The sequence below is a fragment of the Danio rerio genome, chromosome 10 (assembly GCF_049306965.1).
Source record: "Danio rerio strain Tuebingen ecotype United States chromosome 10, GRCz12tu, whole genome shotgun sequence".
NCBI classification, from domain to species: domain Eukaryota; kingdom Metazoa; phylum Chordata; class Actinopteri; order Cypriniformes; family Danionidae; genus Danio; species Danio rerio.
Genome location: NC_133185.1, coordinates 42,790,987 through 42,814,239, shown reverse-complemented (window position 1 = coordinate 42,814,239; position 23,253 = coordinate 42,790,987). Strand labels below are relative to the sequence as shown.

Genomic DNA, 23,253 nt, shown 5'->3' with positions numbered 1-23,253 from the left:
TATGAGTTTTATTGCTTTCAAATCCAATTTGAGCAAGAAAGGGGGCATTTCCCATTTCAGGTGTGTGTTGATCATAAAGAGAGAAGTGGTAACAGAATCTCTTCTCATTTAAAAATGATAAACTCTTATCAAGATAAACTCCCCAGTCCTTCAATAAATGTATATTTGAAGTATTTAGTTTTTTCTGAGATGCACATTGCAATATTATATAAAATACACTCACCGGCCACTTTATTAGGTACACCTGAGCAACTGCTCATTAGGCAAATTTCTTATCAGCCAATCACATGGCAGCAACTCAGTGCAATTTAGGCATGTAGACAAGTTCAAGACACGATCTGCTGCAGTTCAAAAAGAGCATTAGAATAGGGAAGAAAGGTGATTGTTGTGACTTTGAACGTAGCAGACGGGCTGGTCTGAGTATTTCAGAAGCTGCTGATCCACTGGTATTTTCACGCACAACCATCTCTAGGGTTTACAGAGAATGGTCTGAAAAAGAGAAAATATCCAGTGAGCGGCAGTTCTGTGGGTGGAAATGCCTTCTTGATGCCAGAGGTCAGAGGAGAATGGCCAGACTGGTTTCAGCTGATAGAAAGGCAACAGTAACTCAAATAACCACTCCTTACAACCGAAGTATGCAGAAGAGCATCTCTGAACACCCCCAAAAAAGTGGAGAGTTCGTTTAAAGTTAAAGCGTCCCGGAACACAGTTAATGTGCCACATGTTGGGAATCAAACTTCACTGCTTCTCATGTTAAGACTGACACGAGATTTATATGAATACTATAAATCTATGCAGTACCTGGGCCTGAATGATGGATTAAATTAAGTTCATCTTTATTTCTATAGCGTTTCTATAATGTAGATCGTGTCAAAGCAGCTTAACACAGACGTTCTAGTAAATGTAAACTGTGTCAGTCCAGTTTTAGGAGTTAAAGTTCAGTTTAGGTCTGGTTTCATTTTGACTGCTGAAAGTCCAAACACTGAAGAGCAAATCCATCTTCCTGTGATGGATGACCAGTGTACTATACTAATACGTTGAGGTCAGACATTTATTAAGGGTTGTATTTAAAATGGATTTTATATTTATGGGTTTAATTGGTCTATTAATTCTTAGGCAAACTGGGGGAAAAAAATGCAAAAAAAAAAAAAGCAAAAAAAAAAAAGCAAAAAAAAAAAAAAAAACTTGCAAAAGTTGGTCAATTTGCAGTAACACAAATAATGATAATAATAATAGTAGTAGTAGTAGTAGTAGTCAGTTTACAATAAGGATTCATTAGAAAAATCCTAGTTAATGTATTTAGTACCTTGAACTAACAATGAACAATAATTGTACCGCATTTATTATAGTTCAACATTTACTAATGCATTATTAACATCCAAAGTCAAGCTTGGTAACATGAACAATAAACAACTTTATTTGCCATTAACAAAGATGAATAAATAGCATAACAACTGCACTGTTCATCGTTTGTACATGTTGATAAAACTAAACTAATGGAACTTTGTAGAGTCACAATAATAATAATAATAATAATAACAACAACAATAATAACAACAATAATAATAACAACAATAACAATAACAATAATAATAAAAATAATAATAATAATAACAACAACAACAACAAATAATATCAATCAATATAGATGAACTCAGCACACTTATGAATCTCTAGATCTCCTGCAAGTAAGCAGAACCTGTGAGAGGGTGTGTGCATGTGTGTGTGTGACGGATGTGTTTGAGAGCAGGATGGAGAGGCAGGTCTTCATCTTTTAGTCCATCAAACAGCTCTTGACAGCTCTCTCTGGACAAAGAGAGAGAGAGAGAGAGAGAGAGAGAGAGAGAGAGAGAGAGAGAGAGAGAGAGAGAGAGAGAGAGAGTGTATGTGTGTGTGTGTTATACGTGAGTGTGTGTCTCTGATAAGGGCCAGTGGGCTGCTTTGTCCTCTGGAGATAAAAGACCTGAAATGAAATCTGAAAACTGAAAGGACGCGGGTCCGCCCCAAGAGCTTACACTGAGAGAGGAGGAGAGAGGGAAAGAGGATATGGTCAGAGAGAGAAAGGAAGAGAGAATGCACAAGCATGTGAGAGAAAGGAAACGGAAGCCAAAGACAGTCTCAGGTACTTGTGGAGAGTTTCACAGCTTTTCAATGGTCTATTGAACGGCAGGGCCAGAGGCTTCCTGTTAAGTACATCTGGATTAAACAACTGCTGCATCAATTTATCCCAACACTAATGATGACACAAACTCACAGCAATCTTTATGGGAAGAAACTTCTTGATTTGAATTATAATGTGTATTCTCTACCCTGACCCTTAAACCCAACCTTTACAGCAAAATAACTGCATTACATTTCAACTTTATTCTGTGTGTGATTTATTATTATTTATTATTATTTAGCTGTTTCACAAATGGGAAGCAAAAAAAATGCATTTAAAAAGTCTAAATTTACTGGTTTTGGTACAATTGGTTGTCACAATGGGAGGTAAAAAAGATGAGACACACACACTTAGCCATCTACATTGGGAAATGATATTTGAAAAAAATGTATACTTGCAGATATTTACATATTATAACCTACATCTCAAACTTCATGGGACAAAAATAAATAAAGGGTTACTTTAATTTAATACTAGTTTACTGCCGAGAAACTGCAGTGCCTTGTGAATTCCAGATATAATTTTAAAATGTAATTACATGAATTTTGTGTAATATATGCATAATCCTTTAATCTAATATAATGATATAATTTGGGTTAATATTCTTTCAAAATAGGTGCTAAGAAAGCATGGGTTAAATAAGAAAGCTACACGAGTTAAGAATTATATTGAGGAAGGGTCACGTTAGCGACATACTGTGGTTACTACATAGTTATTGTAATAAAAACATTAAGTATACACACACCGGGCAATTTATTATTTATTATTATTAGGTACACCTGTCCAACTGCTTGTTAATGTAAATTTCTAATCTGCCAATCACATGGCAGGAACTCAGTGCATTTAGGCATGTAGACATGCTCAAGACAATCTGCTGCAGTTCAAACCGAGCATCAGAATGGGGAAGAAAGGTGATTTAAGTGACTTTGAATGTGGCATGGTTGTTGGTGCCAGACGGCTGGTCTGAGTATTTCAGAAACTGCTGATCTACTGGGTTTTTCAGGCACAACCACCACAAGGGTTTACAGAGAATGGTCTGAAAAAGGGAAAATATCCAGTGAGCGGCAGTTCTGTGGGCGCAAATGCCTTGTTGATGCCAGAGTTCAGAGGAGAATGGCCAGACTGGTTAAGCTGATAGAAAGGCGACATTAACTCAAATAATCATGCGTTAAAACCGAGGTATGCAGAAGAGCATCTCTGAACGAACAACAGGTCCAACCTTGAGGCGGATGAGCTGCAGTAGCAGAAGACCACACCGGGTTCCACTCCTGCTAACTATGAACTGGAAACTGAGACTACAATTAGCACAGGCTCAACAAAATTGGACAAGAGAAGATTGGAAAAACGTTGCCTGGTCTGATGAGTCTTGATTTCTGCTGCAACATTCTGATGGTAGGCTCAGAATTTGGCGTCAACAACATGAAAGTATGGATCCATCCTGCCTTGTACTACAATTCAGGCTGGTGGGGTTGGTGTAATGGCATGGGGGATATTCTCTTGGCAAACTTTAGGCCCATTAGTACCAATCGAGCATCATGTTAACGCCACAGCCAACCTAAGTATTGTTGCTGACCACAGTGTGCATTCCAGCAGGATAACCCTTTGCTTTTTTGACATTTATTTCAATCTCACAAAGAAAACGACAGCTTTTACTTCTATATTGATAATTATAATAATAAATACATAAATAAAATAAAGGAACATTTACAATTCATAAAAGACAGATATAAAGAACAATTTAAAGAGCCTTGATTGACAGAGAACCAAAGACTGAACTTTAGAATGATAAATAGAAAGAGGATAGAGGGACAGATAACCAATGAAACGTATGGATGGATGGATGGATGGATGGATGGATGGATGGAGATAGATAGACTTGTTTTTAGTAGGTGTTTTTCCTGTGTATGAGAATTGAGTCATTCTGTTCACACACAATAGAGGGAAAATGAGTGGCAAAAAAATGGAGGGATGGATGGAGAGAGAGAGAGAGAGAGAGAGAGAGAAACAAGAACAAAGCATAGCAGAAAAGACAAAAAAAAAGGTTTTGTAAAGGGACAAAGAAGAGATGTGACATTTACCGAAATAAAAAATGAAACTGGGATGAGGAAAGAGAGTCTCCAGGGAACCCTTCTTCAGAAGATACGAGGGGTGGAGCGCTTTGGGGGAAAAAGGGTTACAGAAAGAAAAAAGAGAATATTGTGTGTGCCAGTGTGTGTTAAGGTAGTGCCGATATATATAAAAGCTGTTCCTTCAACTCTTGACAGCAATGAAGAGCCCAGTAGCCGAGACCTCCTGCTTTCAAAGAGCTTTCCTCTCCATTCTCACGGCACACACCTGTATCAAAGAGACTCTGTGATCTGCTCTGATTCCTGACACAAAGACAGAGATGGAGGCCCCGTTTACACTAATGCGTTTTAGTTTGAAAACGCATAAGTTTTGCTACGGTTACGCCATCCGTCCACACTACGCCGGAGTTCTCGAGCGCCGAAAACGGAGCGTTTCGAAAACGCTGGAGAGGCCGTTTTCATTCTAAAACGCTGCAGCTCCGTCTCAGTGTGGATGGGGAAAGACGGAGACATCTGAAAACGGAGGCGGGGCTGCAGACATTCGCCTCTCTGATTGGGGCTTTTCCTCAATATTAAGTAGCCTAACACACAGTTCAGTCCTGAATCTTCTCCGTGTAAGTTCAGACTTCGCAAGTTTGATCAAGGCTGCATCTCTTCTTCTCAGTTTGATATGGAAAACATACCGAGGACACGCGTCAATCTTCACAGGGAACAGTGTACTTTATAACTTCATTCACATCACCTTGGCTACGTTGTTTCACTTTCTCAACAATAAAATGTAAACTTGATATAAGGAACTGCCTATTTTTATTTTAATATTAACAACTAAACAGACAGCAGAAATGTTGAGGCGTCGTGCTGCATGAGCGTCATCTTCACTGTGTGCATATTTATAACAAAACGGAGCCGATAACAACTGCCTCCTTTCAATTTCAGTGAAAATACGAAACACACCCTCTCTTTTGCTGAATATCAGTTTTAATAATCGATAATGGCCATTATAAAAGTATAACATACAATAAGTTTATACATTATAGGAAATAAAGGCAAGCGATCAGTCAATATACAGAATGTAGGCTACGTGCTTACATTAATCATTAACTTATCTTTGCGCTCAGCCAAAACACGTTACCTGAGAACAAGTAATAGATTCCAGTGACCAAAGTCAGGGAATATGTCGTTAGATAAAGACAACAAGATGAATGAAATATCACGTTTAATAAATATAGTGAGATTAGATCCAGCGGGAGATGCTTGATGAGAAGTCCGACTAGCAGAGCTCTCATCTGGGTAGATGGGCTCCAGCGATTGCCAAAGTGTGTGTGTGTGGTCACGTGATGTGCGTTTTCAGCGTTTTGGTGTGGACGGAGAGCAGTTCAGAAACGCTGGGTAAAACGCGAGTGTGGACGCGGATCGTTTTCATTCTAAAACGCCGTTTTAAAACTAATACGCACTAGTGTAAACGGGGCCGGAGAGTGCCGACGTCTGGACTGGGAATGCCAACGATTAACCGACAATTGATTGTCAATGGTTTCCAATATCGATAAACTTTATTTGGTGGTTGATTAAGCATGGCATCATTAGCATACAAACAATGCACAGCAGACATGAGGGAAAAATGAAGAAAGCCCTATGTGTTTAATAAAAACTCTCCACTGCTATGACTGGAGACTGAGAATAGAGCATTACTTCACAGTCCAGGGTTGCTGTGTTGTGTTTTGTCTATGTGAGGTACTCTAATGAAGTGGGCTAAATAAAATTAGCTTTTAGCAAGTCATGGACAATCATGAGTAAACACTGGTCTTTTCGCTCGATTTTCCTATAATATGCACAATATTATATGAACATTTAGGAAGAAACTTTATATTGCTTACTGTAATGTGACAGAAACTATTTGCTCTCATGAATGCACATGCACTAGTAACAGTGATCTAAGCTAGCCATGTTTAAATCCAAAGTTGCTAATTAAATTTATGCGCAAAACATTTGCGAATAATGCAGTTTTCATCCAACGGCCGGAACGTCAGCATTTGTTTTTGGTCATTTAACCCACCCAGTGCTGGTTTAGAATTCTAATTCAGCATCCCGGGTTGCCTTGGTGTGATTTATTCAGTCATAAAGGCTCTCACAGTATGCATCCATGACCAAAATGCGACCTTTGGTGGACTGTAACAGCCTCTGAAATGAGACACATGAGAGTTCCACATGATAAATATTACATGAAATATTACAAACATAAACATTTGGCGAGCAGGTTACAATGTAAACCCATGTCCTAACAACACGCTCCGGGACGAGATTTGCAGTGATTAATAATTTGGCCGATTGCCAAATTGTATTTAAATACGTCCATTTAGAAGCACAAAATAGTGCACTTACTGCACACCAACAAAATGGTAAAGTTTATAATAAAATGAATACATAATAAACCTCTTTATCATTATTAACATTAACATTATCACATACAAATCATTGATATGTGTCTGAATGTTGCAGCAGATATCGAGACTCAGACCAGGCAACATTTTTCCAATCTTCTATTGTCTAATTTTGGTGAGCATGTGCAAAATGTAGCTTCAGTTTCCTGTTCTTAGCTAACAGGAGTGGCACCCGGTGTGGTCTTCTGCTGCTGTAGCCCATCTGCTTCAATGTTGTACATGTTGTGTGTTCAGAGATGCTCTTCTGCATATCTCGGTTGTAACGAGTGTTTTTTTTTGTTTTTTTTATGAGTTACTGATGCATTTCTATCACCTCAAAGCATTCTGGCCATTCTCCTCTGACATCTGGCACCAGCAAGGCATTTGCACCCACAGAGCTGCTGCTCACTGGATATTTTCTCTTTTGCAGAGCATTCTCTGTAAACCCTAGATAGTTGTGCTTGAAAATCCAAGTAGATCTGCATTTTCTGAAATACTCAACAACCATGCCACGTTCAAAGTCAATTAAATCACCTTTCTTTTCTTAAGTGATGCTCAGTTTGAACTGCAGCAGATTGTCTAGATCAGGTCTACATGCCTAAATGCAAGTTTTTGCCTTGCAATTGGCTGATAAAAGATTTGCGTTACAGAGCAGGTAGACAGGTGAACATAATAAAGTGGCCGGTGAGTGTAGTTGCACGTATCATGCTTGGTGTGAATGGGCCTTGACACACAATTGATTAATTGATCTTTTATTTAAATGACGATCAATTACGTGAAATTGGGTAAAATAACGTCCCTCTTCTGGATGGACACCGACTCCAGAACACTAAACATTGCTGATCCTTCTCTCCAGAGCGAACACCTCATTTGATAATCATGAGAGTCTCCGTCTCTCAATCACGCCATACAGTTAAGACACTTAATAGCTTCTGTGACTCAATTTTGCATTACGAAAAATGATTGATTTTCTGTGAATCGCTCTTACATGAAAAACAGAGCAGCAGAAAGTGTCTTCGTCAAAATGTAAATGACACCAAAGGGGATCCCGGAGACCACACATGCATATATATATATACGGTCTGTGAGCCCGTCAATCCAATTCAAACCACTGACAAGCGTGCGACAGATGCAATCGCACAGGAGAAAGCAGATTCACGTTCGGCTCAATTAGCGGCGCGTCACCATCGCCACGCCAAAAGCAATCACTGCACCGATAAGAGATTATCTGTTTGAATGATTGACAGTCTGTCAGCTCCGCTCATCTGGAGAAAATATTACTGTTATCGACGACTCTTTCAAAGGAGTCGTTTGTGTTCGTTTAAAAGATGCAATTATGGATCCAGAATTAGATTGCCAGGCAAATCAGGACTATTTAATGTTAAGTTAATCCATGTGAGAAAATCTGCTAGCGATATTCTCTGAACGGCACGGCAGATCTTTACTTGGAGCAAGTGAAACTCCTGACGTCTGAATCTGATCGAAATTATCTGTCAAAGCGGAGATCCAGATGAGGCAATGAGTGCTGTCCAGTGTTCCTAAATCACAGTCATTCACACGTCTGTCTGACTGACTGACCAAAGACCACAGCTCTCTAAGAACCTCTCGCATATTTACAGCTCCCCCAGTGCAATTGAGACATGTTAAACATTCATTTATTGTACTGTCATTGACAGATGAAACAAAAAGATTCAGAGAGTCTTTAATTTTCAATAAATTAGTTGATAAATTAAATATGAACTGGGGTGTTATTTATTTAAAAATATATTTATTTTAAAATGTATATGCATATATAGGCATAAATATAAAAGAGGTTTTCAAGCATCACAATATTAAAAGTGTAATACAGCTTTAAATTGTAGAATGAAATTATAATGCGTCCTATTTAATTGATTTTCTGAGTAAAATTTTTGAGAAACACCCACACACTCTCACATTCACACTCACCACAACCAATTAGTTTGGGGAAAGCGGAGCACCAGGAGCAAACCCACACCAACACAGAGAGAACATGCAAACTCCACACAGAAATGCCATCTGACCCAGCAGGAACTTAAACCAGCTATGTTCATGCTGTGAGGCAACAGTGCAAAATATTAAAGAGGATTTGGGGGTCTCCAACAACAGGCTAGTATGCATTTAAGGCTTATTATATGCATTTATTTTTACCTAATTATGCCAACGACTCCCATATGATTTGTTCGGCTATTTATTTGTTTCCAAACACCTCCTTGGCCCGAGGCTAATTTGCGCGGATTGGGTCATTGGTGAGATCTGTGATTGGTCGATTGGGTCCAGCGTGAGAAAGAGAGAACCGTCTAGCACAGTTGAAAAGTATTTAGCACAGAGTATATGTGTGAGCCCAATGCAGGAGTGCATTAAAGCAATGCAGTTAAACACCAGCATGTCACTCTACTCTTAAACCTAACCCCAAGTATTAACAACAACACACATACAGTATAACTATTTTGAAAATTGACCACACCGCGTGTGTGAGGAACAGCTGATAGTGGCCATAGCAAAGGCAAACGGCAGAGGAACACATTTAAATCGGTAAACGACGAAGCGCAAGTCACGTTTTTAACTTGGTTTTGGATGCAATATGTAAACAGCCCCAAAAAGATTTTACCTGAGAGATACAGTACAAGCACTGATCTATAATAGATAAGTGATTACAAGCCTCGTGGGGCGATTGTAAGTTACAACACACAAAATTAATTCGGAAAATGAGACACCATTTTTAATTACACTTACATGTTATGATCCAGAGGAAGAAGAAACTGTAACAGTCACAGACAAGCAAGGCCAAAAAACAAAAAAAAAAAACAAAAAAAAAAAACACACATAATAGTCTCTGCTGCTGCTCCCTTTATTAACAAACTGCTGACGAATCCAGTGCTGCAGCGTAGGTTATTGTATCAGAAACCAGAAAAATAAAAAGAACAAACACAGCACTAGGTTTGCTATACTGTGGTATCGTTGTAAAAATGAACTTTAACCCTTTAATCCCCACAGCCGAATTTCCATCTGTTAGTGACCGTCATCTTCGTGTCATGATCAGTCCCGTGATCCCCCGTGCTCCGTTAGCGTTGTAAGGGAAAGGTGCGTTCATGTTTTACTGAATCCGGCACCACATATTTGGTGATTTACCGTATTTTAGGCAAAAAGTCCAAATCCAACACAATCTCTTTTTTTTGACTCAGAGTCAACTATTAATTTCGTTAAAAAAATCAACAGTTTTAAACACAGTGCACTTGCAGATTTAACCTTCAGCTGGATGTTTTCATTCACTTGGTGCTTTGTTACACACTGCATAGAAGTTCATTTTCAAAAACCCATAATATGGGCTCCTTAAAAAGTCAACTAATTTATTTGTATAGTTAAAAATATTTTGGGTTCCAAATAATATACCAACTTATATATTCAATTTATTTCACATTTTAAACCTACTGTACCTTCCCCCAACAACAACAACAACAACAACAACAAAGGAAAATGACAGGTGAAATTCAAACTTGGGAAAAAAAAAAAAAAAAACTATTTTAGATTTTCATATTTCGCAAGTCATAGCAAAGAAGAAGGAATGAGATGCTGACAGGAGGTGTGTAGTTTCTCTCTCTCTCTCTCTCAGCTGCTGGAGGGAAACAGCTGTTAGTGATGCTCAGTGCATTAGAAATTTATAAGAATCGCCCTGAGAAGCTGCCAGCGCTTGTTTAATAAGAAAACAGTTCCCCGCAGACTAAATGCACATTTCCACTGCCTAATATTTACACACTCCTTGATCAACAAACGGACAATAGGTTTGCACTTAAAACAGACAAACAGGATTTATAATTGGACAGCTGTAGACCTGGCCAATGTCACAAGTACTTGAAGAGAGACAAGAGTGTTGGACAAAACCTTTCTGAGGACAATCTGTGATCTAAAAGCCACCGGCTCTTCCCAAAATAAGTCCAGCTCATGTTGTAGAATAACAGAGCAGGAGGAGGAATCTTTTTGCCTTGAGCAAACATTTCAGGCGGCTCATTGCGGAATTCAATACAGTACCAACACAAAAACTACAGCAGGATGTGTCAGAAAGACCTCAAATGCTCTAATGTTAGTTTAGGTTACCATCTCGGGTCGCAAACATGCAGATTAATGCACTTTATTTGGGTCTGTTAATGTAATATATTTATTTCCAAGTACATGTAAAGTAAATCTCTCCAATGGCATATCTGGATTTCAGCGGAAGGGGATTTATTAGAGCACATCGGACAGGTCAGTAAGCTATTAGAAGATATAGCACACACACATACAGAATAAGCCAGGAAAGTAATATGTTTGCACAAGGATGTATTTGATAAACCGAACACACTGTGGACTCAGCATTCCTCAACGTTGGCCTCAATCTGAGAGAGTTTAACCTATGTTAAGGTCCCCGGATTCTCTCCCACAGGTCTGTATATTTACAGCATATACATTAGCTTCAGGAGATTAAAAGGTGAAAGGTTGCCTTCGATGACAATTGAGAGGCAGTATTTTCATTTCCTGGGAAGATGGCTACCCAAAACAGCTTGTCTGCCTCTATTCTTGTCAGTTCTCTGCAAGAAAAAAAAAAAAACTGTCCGATCATAACCAGGCTCCAAAGAAACTGGATAGGCATAGAGTACAAAAAGAAGATCATTTTGATGTTAAGCTCAGTCAGATATTGTTTCTTATTGTGGATCTAAACCAAATTCGACAAACAAACAAAGAAGGTCAGAAAGACAGACCGATCAACAGATGGAATGACAGATAGGCTGACCAATTGGCCTTAATGACAGACAGATGGAGGGCTGACAGAATAACAGAAGTACTGTCAGATAGACAAATGAAAATACAGACAAATTGCCAACTGACCGACAGAAGAACCCAAAAACAGATCCACATGCAAACTGACTGACTGACAGACACACAGTGGGATTGACAAAATAACCTACAGATGATGGACCATCAGATCAACAAACTGACAAAAACAAAAACACAAACTGACAGACAGACCGCCAGAAGAACCGACTAACAAAAGAACTGACAGACCGACCGACAGAAGAACCAAAGAACAGACTGACAAACAGAAGAAATGACTGACGGACCCACAGCAGAAACAACTAACAGACTGACAGACAAACAGACGAACTAAAAGACAGACTGATCGAAGAACCGATTAACAGCCTGACAAACAGAAGAAATGACAGACGGACCCACAGAAGAAACAACTAACAGACAGACTGAAGAACTAAAAGACCGACTGATCGAAGAACCGACTAACAGACTGACAGACAGAAGAACTGAGACCGACCAACGAAAATACGAATAACAGCCTGACAGACAGAAGAACTGAGACTGACCGACAAAAATACGAATAACAGCCTGACAGACAGAAGAACTGCAACCGACCGATGAAGAACCGACTAACAGCCTGACAGACAGAAGAGCAAACAAACGTACCAACAAACAGAAGAACTGACATATAGACTGACAGAATAACAGACAAACATACTGACAGACAGACAGACAGACAAAAGAACCAACAAATGAACTGACCGACTGACAAAAGTATTGACAAAGACAGCCAGACAGATGGACAAGCAGATAAAAGGAGTCAGACAGCATGACAGCTAGTCGGACAGGCTGACTGAAAGATGATTCGACAGATAGACCGATCGACAGACCGAACAGTAAACAGGCCATTCGACAGACAGTCATATGGATGAAAGGACAGATCAACAGACGGGACCAACAGATTAGTCCATTCGACAGATGTATGGATAGACAGAAGATCTGACAATCGGATAAACCAACCATCAGTAATAACAACAGGCAGCTAAACCAATGGACAGACGAAATGATAGACAGGCCAACTGACAGATGGAATGATAGACAGGACAATCGACAGACAGGCATATGGATAAAAAGACAGCTCGACATACAAGATCAGCATAGATCAGATAGTCCGTTCGACAGATGGATGGTTGGACAGAAGAACTGACAATCGGACCGACCAACCAACCAACCAACAGTAAGAACAACCATCAGACAGATGGACCAACAGATAAACCAATCAACAGATGAAATGATAGACAGGCAGATGGATAAAAGGACAGATCAACAAATGGATGGACGGACAGAAGAACTAAAAATTGGACTGACCAATCAACTGGTAGTAAGAACAACCAGCAGACAGACAAAATGATAGACAGGCTCTGTAATGTAATGGGCAGCACAAATGTCTCAATACCTCAGGCTGTTAATGTTGTCATCCACTCTGCAGATCTCTCGCACACCCCCATACTGAATGTAACCCCAAACCATGATTTTTCCTTCACCAAACTTGACTGATTTGTGAGAATCCTAAGTCCATGCGGGTTCCAGTAGGTCTTCTGCAGTATTTGTGATGATTGGGATGCAGTTCAACAGATGAATCAAAAATCTACCTTCCGACACTTTTCCAAATGATCAACTAGAATTCAAGTTATTCTTTGTTGCTCTTACAACTGGGATCGATGACAAGACTTTTGTCAGGTAGTGTACAGTAAGTGTTGAGCATGACAAAAGTCCACCATTCATCCACAGTTTCACACATACTTGTAGAAGTGCTATAATATTCACAGTCACTAGTGTATCTTGCTGTGATTAGGGATACAGTGCTACTTAATTATAATTGAAAGAATTCCATGTTCAGCGACATCCCATGTTACAGAGTAAATTCCATTTAAATGACAGGACTCTGTTTTTTCACAACACATAATTCTAAGGGTACTATATATGCATAAATAAGACATTGAAAAAAGAAAGAAAGAAAGAAAGAAAGAGAGAAAGCTTTGTATAAATGAGAGAGAGTGAACTTTTGATTGCAAATCTGACCATCTTCTTCTCAACTATCAGTCCAAATGAAAGCAGAATATCAATGGCGCAACTAACAAAGCCCTCACGCACAAATAAATACTGTAATATGCCACAAAGTTATCAGACTCAAACAGACACCCACACACACAGGCTGGGGACTGTGTCGAGTCCAGGGAATGCCGATCCAGGTAAGCAGATTATAGACACACACAATACCACCTTCTGTTCGTCTTCCAGGAACAATCCGGTCCTCTGGAGCATCCAGGAAACACACACAAAACAAAACCTCGTCCACGGCCAAAAAATTCCTAACTCAGCCCAGCACCTGCTCCTCTTTCTCTCTCTCTCTCTCTCTCCTTTTCTTTCCTCCCAACAATAAAAGTCATAATTCATGCTCTCTGTTGATCAAACCGAGACGCTGTTACTTTTACTTACATCATTTGAAAATCACAAAGTTCCAGCTGTAATCAGGCGCTTGTACGGAAGCCTGTTGAGCAGGACCATCAGCAGCCGTGACGTTACAGCGGCTTTCATCATCCCGGCAGACTTTTATATTCAGGGAAATTGGGGGAGCAGAAGCAGCAGAACTCCTGCCATGGGAATTACAGGTGTGACTGTGCCACTGCGTCTTTTATTGCGATGAGAAATAAACGCGTTCTTTGAGAAGAATGTGCTTGAGACAGATGAACTAAAGAGGTAGCAGAGTAAAGGAAAAACGTTCATGCGCTTAGCATTTAATAGGGGATGATGGGATGGGATTCCACCATCAAAAGTGTCCTCCTACATAAAGAGCCAAAATAAAAATCAAGACTAAAGCACTTCTCGCCAACATGGTGTCAAAAACACCTTCTGTCAGAAGCTAGCAGGGTGTTTGACAGGGAAATGAGGGTTTGGATTACACAAGTGCTTTAGATGCCACACTGAAATATGTGAATTACTGCACTAAACAGAGGACGAGAGAGAAGCCAACTTCAAATCCTCCTGGGAACTTCTCAACAGCTCCGAAATGAGAAGTACATGACACTTCAGTTTTTCAGATCACAATCATTTCAGATATCCTCTTTTCACATTTTTGAATCTCTCCATCTAGCCATTCTATCATTAGGATCTATCCATTAGTCATCTAGCTATATTTTCATCCATCTATATATCAATTTATCATCCATCCCTCATCCAACTTTAATATATATTTCACATCCATCTTTCTATCTATGTAACATTTATCAACATCAATCTTTCTATTCATCCCCCAATCCCTTCATCCTCCTATTCATTCATTAGTCATTCATCCATCCATCCATCCGTTATCCATCACCATTTAATTATTATATTTCCCATCTATCCATCCATCCTCTTAACTATCTCTAATTTCATCCATATACCCATCCCTCCATTCTCCTATGTATTTATTATTCTGTCTGTCTGTCTGTCTGTCTGTCTGTCTGTCTGTCTATCTATCTATCTATCTATCATCCATCACCATCTAATTATTATATTTCCCATCTATCCATCCATCCTCTTAACTATCTCTAATGTCATCCATATACCCATCCCTTCATTCTCCTATGTATTTATTATTCTGTCTGTCTGTCTGTCTATCTATCTGTCTATCTATCTATCTATCTATCTATCTATCTATCTATCTATCTATCTATCTATCTATCTATCTATCTATCTATCTATCTATCTATCTATCTATCTATCTATCTATCTATCTATCTATCTATCACCATCTAATTATTATATTTTACATATATCATCCATCCTCTTAATTATTTATAATTTTATCCATTTACCCATCCCTCTATCCTCCTATGTCAGGGGTGGCCAACCCTGTTCCTGGAGAGCCACCTTCCTGCAGATTTCAGTTGCAACTCATATCAAACACACCTGAACCAATTAATTAGGACCTAAACACCACTTGATAATTACAGGCAGGTGTGTTTGATATGGGTTGCAACTGAAGTCTGCAGGGAGGTGGCTCTCCAGGAACAGGGTTGGCCACCTCTGTCCTATGTATTCATTGGTCATCCATCCATCCATCCATGCACCCGTCTGTCTGTCTATCATCCATCACCATCTAATTATTATATTTCCCGTCTATCCATCCATCCTCTTAACTATCTATAATTTCATCCATTTACCCACTCCTCCATCCTCCTATGTATTCATTGGGCATCCATCCATCAATCGATCGATCTATCCATCTATAAGTAATTCATTTATATTTTTTTCCACTTATTTCAATTTTATCTTCCATCCATCTTCTAATTATGATTTCACATCTATCCATGCATCCATTCTTTCATCCTCTTATCTATCGATTAGTCATCTAATTATACTTTCATCCATTTACAGTATGTTAATTTATCATCCATCCACCAACCAATTTGATTATATTTCACATCCATCAATCCATCAGATATCAACCGTAGCACAGGAATCGACCTTAGCTGTAACACCAATCTGTCAATCCACAAATCCATCCACCCATCCTTTCATCTTATCTATCCATTAGTCCTCTAACTTTCATCCACTTATAGTATGTTATCAACTAATCATCCATCCACCAACCAGTTTGATTTCATCTAGCTATATATCAATTTATAATACATCTACAAATTATATAACACATCCATCCTTCGTGCTTCATCCATCGCCTTATTAATGTGTTAGTCATCCAACTATATTTTCATCCATTTAAAGTATAATATCAATTTATCATCCATCCACCAACCAATTTTATTCAATTTATCCATCTAAATGTATTATCCATTCATCATCTAATTATTATATTTCACATCTAGCCATCCATCCATCCATCATGCTTCATCTTATCTATCTGTCATCTCAAGTCATCTATCTATACTTCCATCAATGTAAACATCAATTCATCCACCTATCAACCAATTTTTACACATCCATCACATCTATTTTTCAATCTATGTAACAGCCAATCTTTCAATCCACTCATACATCCACCCATTCCTTCATCCTCCTATTTATTCATTGGTCATCACTCCATCTATACATTCATCCATTTATTTATTCATCCATCTACAAAACCTTAACATTTTCTAAATGTTCAGGTGTCTACATCATATCATCTTCTAACTAAACATTACAGTAGTGGACCTGAAAGAGCAGTGAAAGGACCCTAATGCCAACTAAAGCACCTCCTGTCGCCAAACTGAAAATGCTATGTGTAATAAATTTACTTTTAATGATTTAACAGTGTCTTACAGGTGGTTTGTCAAACCCACTTACCTATGTAGTGCAAACTCTGAATTGTACAATGTTTCCCAAGATGTACAGGGTGTTTAGGAAGGTGTCTGGTGCATATGGAGAGTAAAAGATTGTCAACTACAGGAGATTTGTCAAGCCCACTCACACATGTGGAGCACACTTAGAATTGCACAATATTTCCCAAGACGTATGGGGTGCTTAAGATGTCTTATACGGAGAAAAAGAGAGTATGTGAACTACAAGTGGTGTGTCAAGCCCTCTCACCTGCATGAAGCACACTGAAATTGCAGAATGTTTGATGTGGTGTGGAGTGTGTGAAAAGCGAGTGTGTCCTACAGGTGGTTTGAGGCACCACTGAAAACAGGGATGCACTATTGATTGCATTTCAATATATCTTAAAGTTTCAAGTCTCATAATTACTGACAAAAGTAGCGGAAAGAATTTGACTACTTTTTAAAACTAAAAGCCTTCGTTTTTTTAATGAAAAACACAACTACCCAACTAAAACCTTTAATGTTTCACAATGTGAATAATATATACAATTTTAAAAATAACATGCTATAAACGCTGGTTAGTATGACTGCATGTTATTGCAAACACAGTGTGTGTTCTGGCAGAGCGAGGGCTGTATGGCCGTTGGGTATTCACTGTAACGGCACACAAACGGCTCACAAAAGCAACCAGCAGAGCCCTGATGAAAATCACACCATTACATCTGTAATTAACAGCATGAAATCCTGCCATGAAACCCCTTCAATGTCTGAATAACATCCCTGATCCATGCGCCCACAGGAGAGCCAATGCACGCTCCCACAATGCACTGGGGCAGCCGGACTGATGGAGCTTTGGAGCTCAATTTCCAACACAATCATCCTCATTTCAGCCTGAAAATGCCAGAGAGATTCTGCTGCAGTCTCTTTAGTGAAAGGAGAGAGAGAGTAAGAGTGAGAGAGAGGGAAAGAGGGGGAGAAAAGAATGGAGGCGGACAAAGAGCGTCTTTTAACAGCAGTTTAACAGTCACCTGGAGGGCATGAAGGACACGAGAGAGAAAGAAGACTGTGTGTGAAAGAATGTGTGTGAGGGATATGCACTCTGCAATCGAAAAATCACACATTTACAGGCTGTTTTATACATATTTACTCTCCCTTTATCCATCTCTTTTTGACACTCCATCTCTGAAACATTCTGTACTGTACAGGTTTCTCTTTCTCAATTCCATACAAATGACTGGATTACGTTTTAGCCAAGCTTTCTTGCAACGACACAAGGTGAAGTGCCCTGTCAAAGCATATACAGGGATACAAAGATGATACCTCAAGTAGTAGTAACAAAAGACATCATGCAAGTGTTATTTAAGTGTGCAAGTGGGTTTTCCCCCCTTATTGACTCAACCTTCTTCCAGGCAGGCATCTACACGACGAGTGAAGGTTTATTTTCATCTGCTTAGTAACACAATGATAAATCTACAAAGTAAGTTCATCAGATAAAACCCCAGAACTTGCACTGGCCTTTAGGACTTTAAGATTTATTTTGCTGAATAAATAATTTAAACCTATAAATAAATTTAACATATGTTTTATTACAAAAAGTGATTTTCTTTATGAAATAAATGTATTATTCAAATTAATTTTTAATTAAACGGTCTAATAAAAATGCAGTCTAAACTCTTATAAAGTATTGGGAGTAACGCAAGCTACCTTATAAGATTACTTTTCAAGAGTTCAAACTTAGCTGATGATTGATAATAAAGCTTATTTGGCATGCTGTCCTGGGAGAGCCCTGAGCTTATAAGATCCTCGAGCCCTCGAACCATATGAGATAAATGACGTCAGTACGTAATAACCGGTGATCTATTATTGAACTGATACCGAATTGCGCACGTCTGCATCGCTCTGCTCCGAAGAAACAATTCATTTTGACACCCCTATGCAAAAGTAACAACACATTTCTTATGATAAAAAGTAACCAACTAACACATCTAGTTACTTTTTTGGGGGAATAACTCAATATTGCAATGCATTACTTTCTAAAGTAACCTTCCCCAACACTGCTCTAAACACAATTGTACAATACAGACAAGCCATATGAACATTTGCACCAAAATGACCACAATATTCTCTCACACACACAGCTCAGCATCAGAAGATGCTCACAATAACAGTACATATTAAGCTGCATTAAAGAAGGATAATGGTCTTACCTCTATGTCTGTTTGTAGTTTTATCAAACATTAGCATGGCATCCTCTACCTAAAAAAGATGGAAAAAAGCACACATGAGTAACTGAACATATAAAGTATTTTAAAAGTCCAGAAAAATATTACAACAGTATGAATCGACTATTTTGCTCAACCAGGACACTGAAGTAGTAATGTAAATGTACTGCCAATGTTTGAGATTCACAGACTAAAACAGCCAAATGTTATCAGTCGATTGAATGGGCATTATCAGTGGTTATCAGCTGACATTGGTCAGTAGGGGCCTTCTGCACCTACTGGTAGGCTCAGAAGGCGGTTATCATCCATCCACATGGGTAATCAGCTAAAGATCACATTCAACTGCGACTGGAAGTTAACAAGAATTATTTATGTTATTTATTACATTTCCCAATAATTGTATTTTATTAACGTATAACCCTACTCCAACCTTAAACACAACCATCACAGTAATGTAAAAACAGATCTGGAGTCTTCCCTATTATTCTAGCTGATTAACCATAAGAATTGTTTATATTATTTATTACATTTTCCATTAATTGTATTTTATTAACATAATCTTTTTTAGTAAAAAATAACAGACCTATAGGCCTACTGTATATGACTGGTAGCACACTAACGAAAAACATGCTTGCCGTAAACTAGGCTACATTACTTGAGCATTCGTTATGACATTGATCTGTTGTGGTCCAGCTTATGTTTCCTTTTTTAATATTAGATTTTTCTTTGAAATCTATAGGCTACCACTACTGATCCTAATCAAAACACAAACTGGTCTGTTACATAAAATAATAATATAAATAAAATTACAGTGAAATATTCACAGGTTCAGAGTTCAGATTTTTTCTGTTAATGACAATCCATATTGCGGGGTCACCGAAACACAGCGCACAGCTTTTCAGTATCTGTGGACACTCTTCCCTTTAAAACTTAGCAGCATAAAGGGAAAAAATGAGTGTTGGGGATTAGTCCAGGGTATTATTTAGCCTTTTTAGAGCCTAATTTTAGTTCTAAAATTTCAGCTAGGCATACTTTGCGTGTAAAGAGCAGGTAATAACCCTCTCTCCAGTGGTGTGAATGTGATCTGCTCATAACAGACACAGGGCAACATGATTTAGAAACAGCAATGAACTAAACTATACTAATTTCTGATAAACTAAACTAATTTCTCCACTGATTACTTATATTAACAGGAACAAATAGTCTTGGAGAAAGTTTTTCATGTTGTCATGAACGCAAGGCGCAGATTGAATTGTGAATAAACGGAGCCTTCATGGCTTTTGTTGTCTTATAAATTGCACAGAATACAGCGCACACGCAAGATGGCATTTGGATCGGTACCAGCTGGCTGATACCTGATGTCCTATCTGATCCAAGTATCAAGATCGGTGCATCCCTAATTAGAACCAGCACACACATTCAGATTAACCATGCAGATGGATGATAACAGCATTCTGAGCCTACCAGTAGGCGCAGAAGGCCTCTATCGGTCCTTATCTATCAGCTGATGACCACTGTTATTGCCCATTGAATTGAGTCATAACATTAGAAGCGGTTGCTGAAACTGACAATACAAGTTACCAATTTGATTTGGTAATCCATCGAAAAAATTCAATCCAGATGAGATGCTTACCAAAAGTACTTCAAACTCTTTGTATGATGGGATTTGGGTCAACAAGAACAAAACATCCTTATATTATACAATTAGTAATAAGAAGTGCAGATCTCAATGAGCTGTGTATAACACCTGCGTCATACAGTAACAAATGCACTGCAATCATAACCAAATATTTCTCCAGAGCACCACTGATGGCTCCCTGTTTTTTCAGGGTCCTTCCTCAACAGGACACATACTTAGACAAGTAACCTTTGCATGATGATGCAAGCAGATTCCTAAAAGAAAACACACAGAATATTGTAGAGAAACACCAGAGTCCAGAGTAATTTGCCCTTCATGACTCACGAGAGAGAGAGGGAGTCAGTCTCAGAGGGAGACAAAGCGGTCCATGTGTCCATGCACTGCCTGCCTCCTGGATACGGTCGCTAGGTAACATGAGAAGTTGTCTGAGTGTAAGAGACAGACTGTCCAGCGCAACGGGAGACCCCAGTATGAGCCCAGGGGGTAGAAACACACACACATACACTGCACACACACAGAGGTCGTGGTGTGTCTTTAATAGAGAGGTATTAAAATATCACAGCAGCATGAGTCAAACCTGCTCCGCCCACATGAGCCCCACAGCGAACCAGCACACACATCCAGACAGACCTACTGTAGAGCACTTCCACCTGGAGCAGCGTGGGTTAAACACTTCCATCATGGGCAAAATGAGATCAGACATTTCCCTGAAATTATGGGTTAATGGCTGGAAGCAAAGCTGAGCCTGCTGCTCTCAGCGCAAAGCAGATCAGACAGAAGCAGACCAGACCAGACTAATACCTCATCTTAGATCATGTCATCTATCAGATCACAACTAGACCAGCTCATACTATATCAGACCAGATAATCTTTATCAGCTTACACAAGTCTGGAGACAAGTCTGTCAGTGTCATATCATGTCACATCACATATCAGACCAGTTTATATTATATCAGACGAGAGAGCACCCTGTACTAGAAAAAGTCCACTGTAGTTTACATCACATATCAGACTCTAATGACATACCAGTCTATATTGTATATCAGACCACATTAAGCCAAACTAATTGCATTAAATTAAGTCAGGACTAGTCCCGGTCTAGTCTTTCATATCATATCATCAGACCACAACATACAAGTCTATTCTATTATCAGACCAGACTGTTTATGCTAGTCTGGAAAAGCATGTGATGCTTAATATCATACAATATATCAGACTATATCCTACAAGACCAGCCCGGTTCAGATCATACCATACTATACTAGCTTATTTCAGTTAAAATCCTAACACATCATACATTATATCAGATTCCTCGAGCCTAGTCCACATAGTACCAACTAGACCTGACCACATCACAGCAGACCTACTCTTACTCTACATTATTTTTCAGATCAGAACAGAATACTCCAATTCGGACCATTTCAGGTCCGACGTAAACAGACCTGAATGATCCAGTTCAGACCGCATCATCTATCAGATCAGTCCAGGGCAATCTAGTTTAGATCACATAATATATCAGACCAGAACAATCCAGTAGAGAAAACATCAGACCAGAACAATCAAATCCAGACCACATCATATACATTAAAACAGACTAGAGCAACCCAGTCCAGACCACATCATATATATCATATCAGACTAGAGCAATCCAGTCTAGACCACATCATATATATCATATCAGACCAGAACAAACCAGTCCAGACCAAATCTTATATACCATATCAGACCAGAACAATTCAGTCTGGACCCCATCATATATATCACATCAAACCAGAACAATCCAGTCCAAACCCCATCATTTATATAACATCAGACCAGAACAATCCAGTCCAGACCCCATTTTATTTATCACATCAGACCAGAACAATCCAGTCCAGACCCCATCATATATATCACATCAGACCAGAACAATCCAGTCCAGACCACATCATATTTATCATATCAGACCAGAACAATCCAGTCCAGACCCCATCATATATATATCACATCAGACCAGAACAATCCAGTCCAGACCACATCATATTTATCATATCAGACCAGAACAATCCAGTCCAGACCACATCTTATATATCATATCAGACCTGAACAATCCAGTACAGACCACATCTTATATATCATATCAGACCAAAACAATCCAATTCAGACCACATCATATTTATCATATCAGACCAGAACAATCCAGTCCAGACCACATCTTATATATCATATCAGACCAAAACAATCCAATTCAGACCACATCTTATATATTATATCAGACCAGAAAATCCAGTCCAGACCCCCGTCATATATAAAACCATAACAATCCAGTACAGACCACATCTTAAATATCGTATCACACCAAAACAATCCAGTCTAGACGCTATCATATATATCACATCAGACCAAAAAAATCCAATCTAGACCACATCATATAGGATTAGTCCAGATCATTTAATATACCAGATCCGACCAGAAAAATCCAGTACAGACCACATCATATAGATCATTTCAGAGTAATCAGACCAGATCAAAACAGTCCAGACCACATTATATTTATCACATCCGATCAATCCAGTAAGACCACATCATATCAGTCTAGAACAATCTGATGAAGACTACATCATATGTCATATCAGACCAGAAAAAGCCAGTCCTCCAGTCCA

General features: G+C 38.9%; 1 protein-coding gene across 11 annotated transcripts in view; it reads right to left on the bottom strand.

The window, feature by feature from the left end:
• Positions 1 to 23,253, bottom strand: part of msi2a (musashi RNA-binding protein 2a) — a 288,870-nt gene that overhangs the window by 104,218 nt on the left and 161,399 nt on the right. For all 11 annotated transcript variants that reach the window (XR_012385766.1, XR_012385768.1, XR_012385767.1 and 8 more), the window contains 1 exon segment: positions 18,958 to 19,006. Coding sequence is in view for 8 of the 11 variants with exons in the window: in XM_073913422.1 (XP_073769523.1) it covers positions 18,958 to 19,006 (49 nt within the window). In the remaining 3 variants the exon portion in view is untranslated.